The sequence below is a fragment of the Aotus nancymaae genome, unplaced genomic scaffold (genome assembly GCF_030222135.1).
Source record: "Aotus nancymaae isolate 86718 unplaced genomic scaffold, 86718_ANA_hifiasm-v0.15.2.pri h1tg000008l, whole genome shotgun sequence".
Classification (NCBI taxonomy): domain Eukaryota; kingdom Metazoa; phylum Chordata; class Mammalia; order Primates; family Aotidae; genus Aotus; species Aotus nancymaae.
The window spans coordinates 1,446,660-1,459,941 of NW_026988419.1; the positions used below are offsets into that span (position 1 = coordinate 1,446,660).

General features: G+C 49.8%; 1 protein-coding gene across 3 annotated transcripts in view; it reads right to left on the reverse strand.

The window, feature by feature from the left end:
- Positions 1 to 13,282, reverse strand: part of INPP5D (inositol polyphosphate-5-phosphatase D) — a 147,517-nt gene that overhangs the window by 36,194 nt on the left and 98,041 nt on the right. For all 3 annotated transcript variants that reach the window (XM_064372881.1, XM_064372882.1, XM_064372884.1), the window contains exons 11-18: positions 12,931 to 13,033; positions 10,330 to 10,526; positions 9,816 to 9,933; positions 6,475 to 6,571; positions 5,717 to 5,855; positions 5,280 to 5,388; positions 5,048 to 5,136; positions 558 to 639 (exon numbers count right to left, since the gene is read on the reverse strand). In XM_064372881.1, the coding sequence (XP_064228951.1) occupies positions 558 to 639; positions 5,048 to 5,136; positions 5,280 to 5,388; positions 5,717 to 5,855; positions 6,475 to 6,571; positions 9,816 to 9,933; positions 10,330 to 10,526; positions 12,931 to 13,033 (934 nt within the window). The remainder of the gene's footprint in view (positions 1 to 557; positions 640 to 5,047; positions 5,137 to 5,279; positions 5,389 to 5,716; positions 5,856 to 6,474; positions 6,572 to 9,815; positions 9,934 to 10,329; positions 10,527 to 12,930; positions 13,034 to 13,282) is intronic.

The following is a 13,282-nucleotide window of genomic DNA, read 5'->3' on the forward strand; positions in this document are numbered from 1 at the left end:
GTGAGCCACCGTGCCCGGCCTAAAACTAAATTTTTTAAAAAGTGCTTCAGGTCAGGTGCGGTGCTCACACCTATAATCCCAGCACTTTAGGAAGCCGAGGCAGGCTGATCACCTGAGGTCAGGAGTTCAAAACCAGCCTGGCCGACATGGTGAAACCCCATTGCTACTAAAAATATAAAAATTAACCAGGCATGGTGGCAGACACCTGTAATCCCAGCTACTGGGGAGGCTGAGGCACGAGAATCGCTTGAACCTGGGAGGTGGAAGTTGTGGTGAGTCAAAATCATGCCACTGCACTCCAGCCTGGCCACAGAGCAAGACTCCGTCTCAAAAGAAAAAAAAAAGTGCTCCCATAATTCAAATGTCTCCCAAAGCAGAGGATATTGAAAGATAGGTATGGATGCATCAACTTTTCCAGGTAACTTCATCAGGGTTACAATGAATTCCTCCACTTGACACATCAACAGACTGAAGCCCTTAGATTTTAGGGCAGTCGCACCTCCCAGCTTCGTGCCATTCTCTGATCCTGGTCTGGTTTCCCCAGTGTTTTGACTCACCATAAGACTGACACACCACGTGCACCAGGGGATAGGACTTCCAGAGGACTCGGTCGCACCAGGAAGGCAAGTTGTACTTCATCTGCAAATCAAAGTCACAGGCTTTGCAAAATGCCTCTTACTTTTTTTTTAATCAGTGAAAGAAAAGATTAACTGGTGGCCTCTATAATTTTCAAATTAATTGGCTGTTACCTTTTTATAGAATTTCTTCGTAGGTGGCTTTTCACATGCCTCAAGTCCCGACTCCACTGCCACGCCCCACACTTTCAGACATCCTGGCCTTCTGCTCTAGAATAAGACAACTCACCTTGCTGTGTTTCCTCGTCTATCCTCCTGGCTACTTCAGTATCCCTTGTATTCACCTTGTCTTACTTTCTTTCTGACCCAGATGAACCCACACCTGTATTTTCAACCCAGTCTCTACTCACTTTCTGCAGCCACTTACTTTAGTAACGCACTCCAGCTTCCACTCCTGCTCCCCTATTCATCCACCCATCCACCTCTTCATCTCCCCATCTATCCATCTACTCATGTACTCATTCACCCATCCATCCACCTACCTACCTATCCATTTATCCATCTATCCACCACTCATCTACCTATTCATCCATCTATCATCCACCCATCCATCCAACCTCCTATCTATTCATCCATCCACCCATCCACCTATTCATCCATTCATCCATCCACCCACCAATCCATCCATCCACCCACCCACCTATTCCTTCATCCATCCACCACCCATCCACCAATCCATCCACCCATTCACCCATCCCTCCCTCCCTCCCTCCATCTATCCATCCCTCCACCCACCTACCCATTTGCCTATTCACCCATCCATCTATTCATCCATTTATCTACCTATCCATCCATCCACCCATCCACCCACCCATCCACCCACCCATCCACCCACCCATCCACCCACCCATCCACCTATCTCTCTATTTATCCATCCATCCATCCATCCCTCCACCCACCCACACATCCATCCATCCATCCATCCATCCATCCATCCATCCATCTCTCTACCCGCCTACCCATTGACCTATTCACTCATCCATCTATTCATCCATTTATCCACCTATCCATCCACCTACCCATCCATTGACCCATTCACACACTTGTCCACCTACTTAGCCAGTCACTCAAACAGTATCTATTAATACTATATGACAAGCCTTCTCCAGGGCCTTGGGCTGCAGTGGTGAGCAAGATGTCCACTGGGTGGGATAGACAAGGCAAACTGGCGATAACAACCCTCTTTTATCAATATCATTATCCCCTCATGTTCCAGCTCTTTCTTCTTGACCTCTGTCATCTCCTTCAATTACTTTTCTCTTTTCTTCCTTTTACCAATTTTCTTTCAAGAATATTCTATTTTCATTGCCTCTGCTTCTGAACCACTCACTTTAAAAAAAAAAAAACCTTTAGGTACAACTTACATAAAGTGTACTAACCGTAAGTGTATTGTATACACTCACCACCGCCCAGAGCAAGATCCAGAAAACCCCTATCATCCTACGAGTTCCCTCATACCCCTTCCTTGTCAATAGCACAGCCCCCTAACGGTGAGCATCACTGCCACTAACATCTCCACTGATTAACTGATATGATCGTGTATAAATGGACTCGCTCAGTAGATACTGTTTTATGTTGGACTCTTTCAGCCACTTTGTTGAGTGTAAAAGTTCCATTGTCTGTAAGTATCACGTTTATCTACTCTACTGTTAATGGACATAGGCTGTTTCCAGTTTTGAAGATTAAAAACAAAGCTGCCATAAACATTCTTTCTTCTTTCTTTTTCCTTGACATGGAGCCTCACTCTGTCGCCAAGGTTGGAGTGCAGTGGCGCAGTCTCAGCTCACTGCAACTCGCCTCCTTCTGAATTACAGTAAGCTAAGGTTAATTTATTATTGAAAAAAAATTTTAAATTAATGTAGAGTAGCCTAAGTGTACCGGGTTTGTGAAGTCGACAGCAGTGTACAATAGTGTCCTAGGCTTTCACACCCACTCACCACTCACTCACTGACTCCCAGAGCAACTTCCCATCCTGCGAGCTTCATTCATGGTAAGTGCCCTATACACGTGGACCATCTTTTTTTTTTTTTGAGACAGTCTTGCTCTGTCACCCAGGCTGGAGTGCAATGGCGCAATCTTGGCTCACTGCAACTTCCATCTCCCGCGTTCGAGAGATTCTCTTGCCTCAGCCTCCCGAGTAGCTGGGGTTACAGGCCTGTCCCACCTCGCACAGCTAATTTTTGTATTTTTAGTAGGAACAAGGTTTACCATGTTAGCCTGGCTGGTCTTGAACTCCTGACCTCAAGTGATCCACCCAGCTCGGCCTCCCAAAGTGCTGAGATTACAGGCATGAGCCACCACACCCAGCACATTTTTTTCTTTTTAAACCATATTTTTACTGTACTTTTTAATGTTTAGATACACAAAAACTTATCATTACGTTACAGTTACCTACAGTATTGAGTAAAGTAAAATGCTATACAGGTTTGTAGCCTGGGAGCAATAGGCCACAGCATCTAGCTGAAGTGTGCTTAGGTTATGCCACCTAGGTTTGTGCAAATATATCCCATGAGGTTCCCACAATAACGAAGTCACCTAATGCTTTCGGAACATATCCCCGTAGATAAGCGATGCATCACTATTTTCAGCTGCCTTCTGGATATTTTCTGTGTCCTTCCACTAATGTCATACAATCAATAAGTCTGAAAACAAGTTCTATTTTTTCCCCTTCAAGCCAGCTCCACCCTGTGATTTTCCAGTTTTCATCAATGGCAATCAGGTCTTCCAATATATCCTGCTTTCCCCCTTTCTCTTTTTGTTTTAGATGGAGTTTCTCTTTGTTGCCCAGGCTGGAGTGCAGTGGCATGATCTCGGCTCACTGCAACCTCCACCTCCTGGGTTCAAGCAATTCTCCTGCCTCAGCCTCCTGAGTAGCTGGGATTACAGGCATGCACCACCACGCCCGGCTAATTTTGTATTTTTAATAGAGATGGGGTTTCTCCATATTGGTCAGGCTGGTCTCTAACTCCCGACCTCAGGTGATCTTCCCGCCCCCACCTCCCAAAGTGCTGGGATTACAGGTGTGAGTCACCACGGCTGGCCGCTTTTTCCCTTTCTGTCATTTGCACTGTTTTTTATCTGATTTGGCCCTAGCTGTTGCTCAGCTGGACCCGCACGATGGCTTCCTCACCGGTGTCCCTGCAGCCTCCTCATCCTTTACCACAATGCCCACCACAGTTCTGCACATGCCACTCTGATGCACCAGTGCCCGGAAGAGCTTGCAGTGGCCTCCTGTGGCCTGCCATGCCTGGCATCTAGGACTTCCCGCTCTCCCATCTCAGGCCCTCATCTGCCTCAACTTAAACTCACATCAAACCAAACCATCCTTCACCAGCCTGCACAGGGGTCCCCATGGACCTGCTCTGACAGTGCCTTTGGGCCAGGTGACCCCATTCACACAGCAGGCAGTGGGTCCTGCAGAAGAGGGTGCCCTGTCCTGGGAGTCCCAGCCTCATTGGTGGCAGCGGTCTGGGACCACCTCCCATCCTCTCAGTTCTGTTCTCTTCCTCTCCTGCTCTGCTCTGAAATCCACCCAGCGCTTGGCCTTGGTCTCCCACATCCAGTTCTTCACTTGCCCCTGCACCCAGATGGGGCCTAGAACTCTTTCAGATGACACTTTGAACTTGTGTTCCATTTCCCTAGGCTTCTAGTGGGCCTGGGTACCTCACTGCCCCAGCCATTCGACCCTTGAACCCTGCCAGGGACTGGCTTCCCTGATCCTTTCCGGCCCTGGCATTGTCATATTCTGGCTCTGGCTACAGCGAGTTGCATATTTGGCTTGTTTTTCCTACTGTGAAGTCCCTGGAGCAGACATCTTTGCTCTCCCATCACCTAGGAGAGTGCCTAACCCATAATAGGCCATCAGGAAATATCTTTGAAGAAATGAATAAATATTTTATTGCATCTTTCCCGAAACACTATTCCTTGGAACACAAGTGGCCTCATAAGATATTAATTGGTATTCCATGAACAACTAACTGAGTTTGGCACACAGATTTTCTCATGGAGAACCACAGTGCTCTTAGGCCCATAAAGACTCTGATAAATCCTGCAGTGAAGAAACCTGCTTAATGTTAATTCACTCAGCAGTTTAGCACATTTATGTGATCACAAGACTTAAAAAAAAAATGATCTTTAGAACCCAGTTAAGGAAATAATACTTTAAAATCCTCTCAGCATCTTAGAGTATCTGGACCAAAGGTAAATCACAAGGGTTATTTTTCCAGCTCACTGCAGGGCACAAGTGTGGTTGCCCATTTGCTCTGTGACACAAATCAAAACGTGCTTTCGACTTTTTTTCTTTCTTTTTTTTTTTGCCTAATGGATGAAGACGCTCTCTGTTCACGTTTTGGGAACAGACACAAGCGGGGAGGAGATGGAGGGCAGGGGAGATGTCTGTGAAGAGGACTCACCCCTGTTGCCTTCTGCTTGGTGTAGGCGTATTTGTCCCGAGTATATCTTTCAAAACGGTAGGTGGGGGCAAACGTGATTTCTTCCTCCTCTGAAACAGAGAGACTTTGGTTTCAATTCTGATTCCCCAGGTTTTGCATCTGGCCAATTTTCCCTATTCACCTGGTGAAGAAATCAGGGGAAAGGGGATGAAAGGATGGCTGGAAAGGCTGCAGAAGACACTGCTGCTCTTACCGAAGTACAGGAAGACCTTCTGCTCCTTCCTCTCTGTGAGCAGCTGGTCGTGGCACAGGAGGTCTGCGTACTGCTGTTGCTTGATTTTCTGGATGATGGTTTCTGCCTCCTGGAACAAGAATATGGCCGGGCCTCTGGTGAGAAGCCCTGCAGATCCAGGCCTGGCAAGCTTCGGGGCTGGGGTGGGCAGCTGGATGAGCCAGGCTACAGAGTGACAGTAGGAGGGTGGCTGTGACAGTTACAGGAACCAGGCATAAGCACAGGGGACCTGTGAGGAGCGGCTGAGGCTCAGTAATGGGAACAGTGTTGAGCCCCCAAAGGGAACAGCCACCTCGGCCCGCTTGGGTCACGTGTCTCTATGACCACCTGCCCCGAGCTGACTCAAGGGAGGCTCCATCTCTGCAGCCCAGCCCAGCCCCAGGCGGGCAGCCCCTTACCCAGGTAGGCAGGTCCACTCGGTAGTTAAGATCCCCAAGCCAGAAGAGGTGCGTGAAGCGGTGAGTGATGTTAAAGGGACTCAGCTTCTTGTCGCCCAGGGCCAGGAACCGGAGAATGTTCATATAGTTTTGGTTTCGCCTAATGCAAGGAAAAAGGGGCCATCTAGCATGGGGTCACTGGTTCCCCCCTCGCTGTGGCAGGAAGTCACTCCTGCCATAGGTGGTGGGGGCGGGGGGAGGAGCATAGCAGTGGAGGGAGTGAGACAGCCCCCCAGCCCGGCTGCAGCAGATCACCTTAGCGTGCAAATACAGCACAGCCAGGAGGCAAAGGTCATTTGAGGCCACACTGGGTGCAGGGGCCCAGGAGCAGCTGCATCTGCTCAGCAGAGAATCAGACAGTGAGGATTCTATAGATGGCTGTCGTCATTCCTGGGCCCCAGCTAGGCCCGATCAGCGTGGATTTGTAAGGAGGCCCCAAAGGAGGCTTTCTGCTTTAGAAACAGTGCTAGTTAGGGGTCCATCAGGCTAATGACATAGGGAAATATCTTTTCTGACGTTTAGACAAAATTCTTCCACACGTGAGGTCACTATTGTGCTGCAGTTGCTTTTAATGAGACTGTGGTGAGCCCTGAAAGGCCACATGACACCCACAAGGTCAAAGGCAAGAGCTGAGCAGGTCCTTCTGGTGCTTAGACGTGTGAGGCGAGTCTGGGCAGATAACCCAAAAGCACGCTCCTGCAGGGAAGGAGTTCCATTACCTGAGTTTCTTTTCACTTCCTGAAGTCAAATGGCTGTTGACAAACCCCAAGGAAGTTCCATTGAACATGAACGACACCCCCACGGCTCCCTTGTTCCCTAAAACAAAGAGCAGAAAGAAGAATCAAAATATCAAACAGACATACTTGCCAAGGGGCCAGAAATCCCGGGAAGGCAGGGTGAGAGGCAGGTGAGCTAGGCGCTGGCAAGGGGAAAGCGGATTGGGGTCGTACGGGGTGGGAGGCACTGGGTTCTCAGCAGCGCAGAGGAAGGTGGCTGCTGCAACCCGCCCCGGGCATCTCTCTCTAAAGTGACCCATGTGCTAAGCGGGCAGCCAGAAGCCCTGGGAAGATTCAGAAGGTTCCAGCCTGGGGGGCTGATCTTCCTCCCAGCAAACTCAAGGTTCCTGGGGAGACCGAAAACCCACACTGAGATCACACCTTTTTCTGCCAACGTTCTGATCCATTCTAGACCAGTGGTTCCCAAAGGGAGTTCCCCGGACCAGCAGCTGCACACCACATGGGAACTTGTTGGACAGCCCCGCCCCAGACCTAGTGAATCTGAAATCCTGGGATGGGGCCCAGTAATCTGTTTGAGAAGCCCTCCGGGGTCAGCGGCAGGCGAATGCTGGCTCACTGCCAGCTACAAATGGTTTCACATTTGTAAATTGTTAGAAACAAATCAAAAGAAAAGCAATCTTTTGTGATGCATGAAAATATGACATTCAAATTTCAGTGTTCAGAAAGAACATGTTATTGGAACACAGCCGTGCCTATTCACCTCAGGACTGTCTCTGGCTGCTTCCAGGCTACGAAGGCAGAGCTGAGGCGCTGTGACAGTTGTTGGCCCGAAGAGCCTAGAATGTTCACCATCTGGCCTTCTTTGGAAAACGTTTGTCAACCCCTGTTCTAGATGATTCTGCCACATGCAGGTGAGAACCTGCTGTGTCCAATGTAGGCACAGGCCACGTGTGACTATCAAATACTTGATATGTGGCTGGTATAAAATGAGACAGGTTGTGAGTGTAAAACACACATCAGAATTGCGGCGTTGGTAAGAAACACAGACTGTAAAATATCTAATAACTTTTTACATTGAATATCTATTGAAATAATCGTATTTTGGATGAATGAAGTTCAATAAAATCTATGATTGAAGTTAATTTCACTTGTTTCCTTTTGAATATGCTACTAGAAAATTTGATCTATTAATCATAATAGATCCAATTGTAATCTATTTGATCATAAATCTATTTATTTATGATCTGTTGGCTCCCATTTTCTTTCTTTCTTTTTTTTTTGCAGATGGAGTCTCACTCCGTTGCCCAGGCTGGAGTGCAGTGGGGCGATCTTGGCTTATTGCAACCTCCATCTCTCGGGTTCAAGCAGTTCTCCTGCAGCTGAGTAGCTGAGACTACATGTGCGCACCGCCACACCTGGCTAATTTTTTAGTAGAGACGGGGTTTCATGGTGTTTCTCAGGCTGATCTCAAACTCCTGAGCTCAGGCAATCCTCCTGCCTCGGTCTCCCAAAGTGCTAGGATTACAGGTGTGAGTCACCGCGCCCTGCAGTGGTCATAAAGCTGGGATTCTGGCGAGGCCTCTCTCTTCACCCCTCAGATGCCAGCCACACTGCCTTTCTCAGGGAGGCCCCTGACCTCTGCTCTCTGCCTACGCCACACACTCCTTCGTCAGCACGCTCCTCCCGGGAAACAGCTTCTTTTCCTCCTGTCTGTCCATGCAATGGCTGTCAGGGCCACATGAGCAGAGCTCCTGCCTGCTCAGGAGCTGACCCAGTGCCCAACCCCAAGGCCAGGATGACCAGGAACTGGGGTGATAGCTGCAGGCAAGGCCTGGCTGAGGCTGTGGTTTTATGTGGCCGCATGAGGTCTGAGCGTATTCTGCACAGTGGGGCAGGGGCCGGTGAGTGGGGCTGGAAGCCCAGGGAGCGATGGAATCCAGACCCGGGGCAGTTCCTGGGCAGCAGGAGGGCGTGGGTGCAGCCAGGACAACCACGAAGCCCCACCCTTCCACTGTGGCAGTAAGGAAGGGGGACGAGCGGGCAGTTTGCGGTTTGTCAGCAGAAAAGCTGAGAGAGCTTTTCACATTCAGTTGCAGCAATTCTATTTCCTGTTCTCTCTGGGACTCTGTCCTATTCCTGACTCCACCGACTCCAGTCACCAAAAACCACTGGCCTCACCCCTGATGCCAGTTCTGGAGCCCTGTGTGTGCACCACCCCACGTGCACACACACACACACACACACAGAGGCTCTAGTACTTACGGACATAGACTTGAACACCCATCCTCATATACCTAGACTCTCATAAACACACACAAACACACATGCATGGACTCACCCACACACATAGACACACGCTCATAGATATGGGGTTGTACGCTCACACAGGAACTCACATACACAGACTTACAGAAGCACACACAAACACATCATGGACACACACAGACACACTCATAGATATGGGGTGGTACACTCACACAGGGACTCACATAGATAGACTCACATCACACACAAACACACCTGCATGGACTCACACCCACACACAGTCACACACTAATAGATATGGGGTGGCACACTTACACATGGACTCACATAAGCATGCTCATAAACACACAAACTCTCATACCCCTACATGGGCTTACACACTCACATGCACGCTCTCACACACTCACACAGACCTCACACACACACTACAGACACACACACACACAGGCTCACACTCCCATATTCATGAAATCTCCCTGCCCTTGTTTCTGCTCTCTAAAGTAAGCGACTCTCCACTGACACCAGCGTTTCCAGATCCAACCTGGTGTACAGGGACCGAGGGCAGGGGCTTATAAGGAAGTTCTCACTGAAACACAGCACTCCCATCTGCTTTCTGGGTTGACTATGGCTGCTTTCCCGACGGAAAGGCAGACAGGAGCAGTGTCGAGTAGACTGAAAAGCCTGAAATATTTACGACTGGGCCCTTTCCTGTAAAAGTTGGCCAATCCCTGTTCTAGGTTCTTGCTAATTAAAGTGGGTCCCACAGGCCAACCAGCAGCGCTGAAGTCGCCTGGGAACTTTTCTGAAACTTGGAACCCTGGGCTCCACCCAAGATCTCTGAGTCAGAATCTGCATTTTAGCTAGATCCCTGGGAGCGCTGGTGTAGACCCTGAGTGAGTTTCAGCCAGGGAGACCAACCACCCCTATTTGTTGAGGATTGAGCAGGGATCTGAGGATGCAAGGCTCTCCGTTTTTAACCCGGGTGGGACCGGGATGATGTGGTCGTGTGAGCTGAAGCAGAGGGTGTGGGAAGAACCCAGGGTCCCCGCCTGGCTCACCCAGCGTGTTTGCGATGCCTGTCTTCACGTTGTCAGTACAGATGTGGCTGATCCGGTTCTCGTGCTCGGGCTTGGCCAGCACCACGATGCGGATGTTCCAGAGCGTGTGGATGGCGACCTGGTGGGAGGACAACGTTGCAGTACTCGGCCCAAGTGTAGAGGGTGAACCCGGCACAGTGATCTACACCCAGCCCCAGCTCCTGGGCATGGGATACTCGGTCTGTAATCCCAACCCTTCAGGGGACTCCCAACAATGCCTGATAGGGGAGACAAAGCATCCTAAAGATGAGAACTGGGGCTGACCAAAGGCGGGAAGATAGAGGACTCAGTGGTTTCCAGCAATACCCCACGGATCCCAATTATTGCTGAATACAGACATATCTCTCAGTGGGGGCCCCCAGACAGCCTTGAAAACCGAGAACTGACAGGCTGAGCCTGCCCTTGCCTCTGAGACAGCCCAGCTGAGCAAAGACTCTGTCCCGGAAGCCCACCCAGGGCACGGCCAGCTGCTCACTGTTTTAAAAGTCACACTGGTGATTTCTTGCAGGGAGTGTTTGAGGATCTCTAGCCACTCCTTCTCACTCAGGGGGTCCTCCTGGGTGCCGATCACATAAATGTCATGGGGGATGTAGTCAGCAGAGTCGTCCCGCGTCTTTCCCTGCCCCTTGGAGAGAAACCAGGACGTGATCTTCTTGGGAGGGAGGGCGTTACCTTCAACAGCAAAACCCAACACCAAGTGAGTCAAAGGCACATGGAGTCAAAGCATCAGGAGAATTCAAAACAGAGGGCAGGAGTGTGGGAGAGGTCACGTCATCACCCAAGACCATCCAAGCAGCCCAAAGAAAAGCCTATCATGGAGCCCTGGGCGCTAACCTCACCCAGGATGTGGGTTAGGGCTGGAGCTCAGTTAAGCCTCTTTTAAAACATAACGTTAAGTTTCAAGGTATAGAAACACCAGAAGATTCCCTGATGTCAGACACTGTCCTGCACTTTGAGGCTACGATAACTGAGACACAGTTGTCCCTCAAGGAACTCACAGCCTATTCTCGAGACAGCCAAGGGAACTGACGAGTTTTGGGTGGCGGCTTCTAACCCATTGCTGGGTGACAACTAAGGCTCCCTTGCAAGACAGATCCCAGCCCAGAGCAGAGAGATGCATGGGTGTGAGCCAGAGAAACAGGAGCGCCTGGAAACGCCTCTGCACTCCCATTTCAAAACTGAGTTGCAGCAGCTCAATCAAGAAATGTCAAACAGTTCAGCCTGCAATGCCCTTGAAGGATGAGCAAACTTTGTTCCTCAAAGAGATGAGTTTCTCGGCTAAAAAGTGCAAAGAAGCCAAGCATTGGAGTAAATGGACTGTGGCTAAATTCTGCTCCCCTGAGAGGCTCACAGTGGGTGCCCGAACCCCCGGGCTGGTGGGCCAGGCCCTCCTGCAGCATGGCCCCAGCTGGCTCCTTCCACACGCTTCTGTGGGAAGGGCACCCCCTGCCCTTTTGTCATGGACATCCCTGACCACGTGCAGAAGGAGGAGATCAGGCAGACTATTGTCTCTTATTAGAGATGCTGAAAGGGACCGAAGAGGACATGTGACCCCAGGGGCACTGGCCTGGGCTCTATTCCAGGGCTGCTGTGGCCCTGGGACACAAGTGACATGGTGCCACTTCATGTCCAGGAGGGCCCTGTTGGCTGCTGCTCACCCTCTTCCTCCCAGACTCCTCTCAGGACAAAGGGCAAAGGACACGGAACGCCCAGTGAAATTCCATGCAATAGCTGTTTATCTGAAATTCAGATTTAACTGGATGTCTTCTATCTAATTTATTTCTACCTGAACACTTACACTAAAAAATTATTTAGGATGGGTGTGGTGGCTTACACCTGTAATCCCAGCACTTTGGGAGGCTGAAGTGGGCGGATCACTTGAGGTCAGGAGTTCGAGACCCGCCTGATCAACATGGAGAAATCCCGTCTCTACTAAAAATACAAAATTAGCTCGGCATGGTGGGGCATGCCTGTAATCCCAGCTACTTGGGAGGCTGAGGCAGGAGTATCACTTGAACCTGGGAGGTGGAGGTTGTGGTGAGCAGAAATCGCATCATTGCACTCCAGCCTGGGCAATGAGAGTGAAACTCCATCTCAAAAAATACATATATATTAACTATTATTTATATTTAGTAGAGTGCATATGTTTAGTATATAAATATACATTAGCATATAAATATACAGTATACATGTTTAATACAAAATATGTTTAGCATATTCTTAGTATTTATTATTAGCTGTATGCTCAAACTAAATAATCAGTATGATTTATATTTAATATAATAATTACGTTGATATATTTAGCACATGTATATATACTATATATTCAGCATAATGTCTATTTAGCATATATATTTAGTATTTATTTGTAGCTAAACATATATACTAAAAAAATTGCTTCTATGAAGTTAAAATTTAACTGGGCATCCTTTATCTGCCTACCTACCGATCTCTCTATCTCTCTCTTAATAAGTCTGGCAACTCTGCTCAGGGGTGGATTTCTTTCTTTCAGGCCTGGGCCCCTTGGTGAGCTGCCTAAGGCTGGCGGGGTGCCCATGAGCCCCTTCACCTAGATATTCAGACTCTTTACCTAAAACTTTCCAATTTAGACATACAGAACGACCCATTCCAGCTGCTCTTGGGGTACAGCAGCCCCAAAGCTCATCTTCCTTACTCATCCTCTCAGGAAAAGGGTGGAATTCCTTAGAAAGAGGCTGAGCAGGTGGGCTGGGGGTTCGGGACAGGGCTCTGGGGCAGGAAGGAAGGGGAGATGGTTGTTGTCACTCCACCCCACCTTGAGGAGGCCTGAGTCAGGGAAGCAGAAGCAGAGGGGCGACTGCGGGGAGGGGGTGACTGTGGGGAGGGGCAACTGCGGGGAGGGGGTGACTGCGGGGAGGGGGTGACTGCGGGGAGGGGTGACTGCGGGGAGGGGGTGACTGCGGGGAGGGGGTGACTTCGGGGAGAGGGGACTGAAGGGAGGGAGCGACTGCAGAGATGGGGGACTGCGGAGAGGGGCGACTGCGGGGAGGGGGGACTGCGAGGAGTGGGGACGGCAGGGAAGGGCGCGCGGACCCACCCATGTTCCAGGTGCCGATGAAGATGGTGATCATGTCGGGCTCTGGCTGCTCGGAGTGTTTGTTCTTCATCTGCTGCAGGAGCTGGCAGAAGCCTTCTCTCTTCTAGGGATGGAAGGGCAGACAGACTTAGAAAGGCTTCTGCCTCCCTGCACATTACACTTTGCAAGGGGCTTGGTCAGCTTCAAGAAAACTGAGAGGAGTGTACATCAATGTGAACTTCCAGATAGCAACCTGGAAACACGTCCAAAGTCTGCCCCAGACATTCCCTTGCGAGGTCGGGACTTTAAGAAAGCCATCGGGCGATGCGCAGAGGTCCAACCCTGTCACAGCTCTGCAGCTCAGTACAGAAAA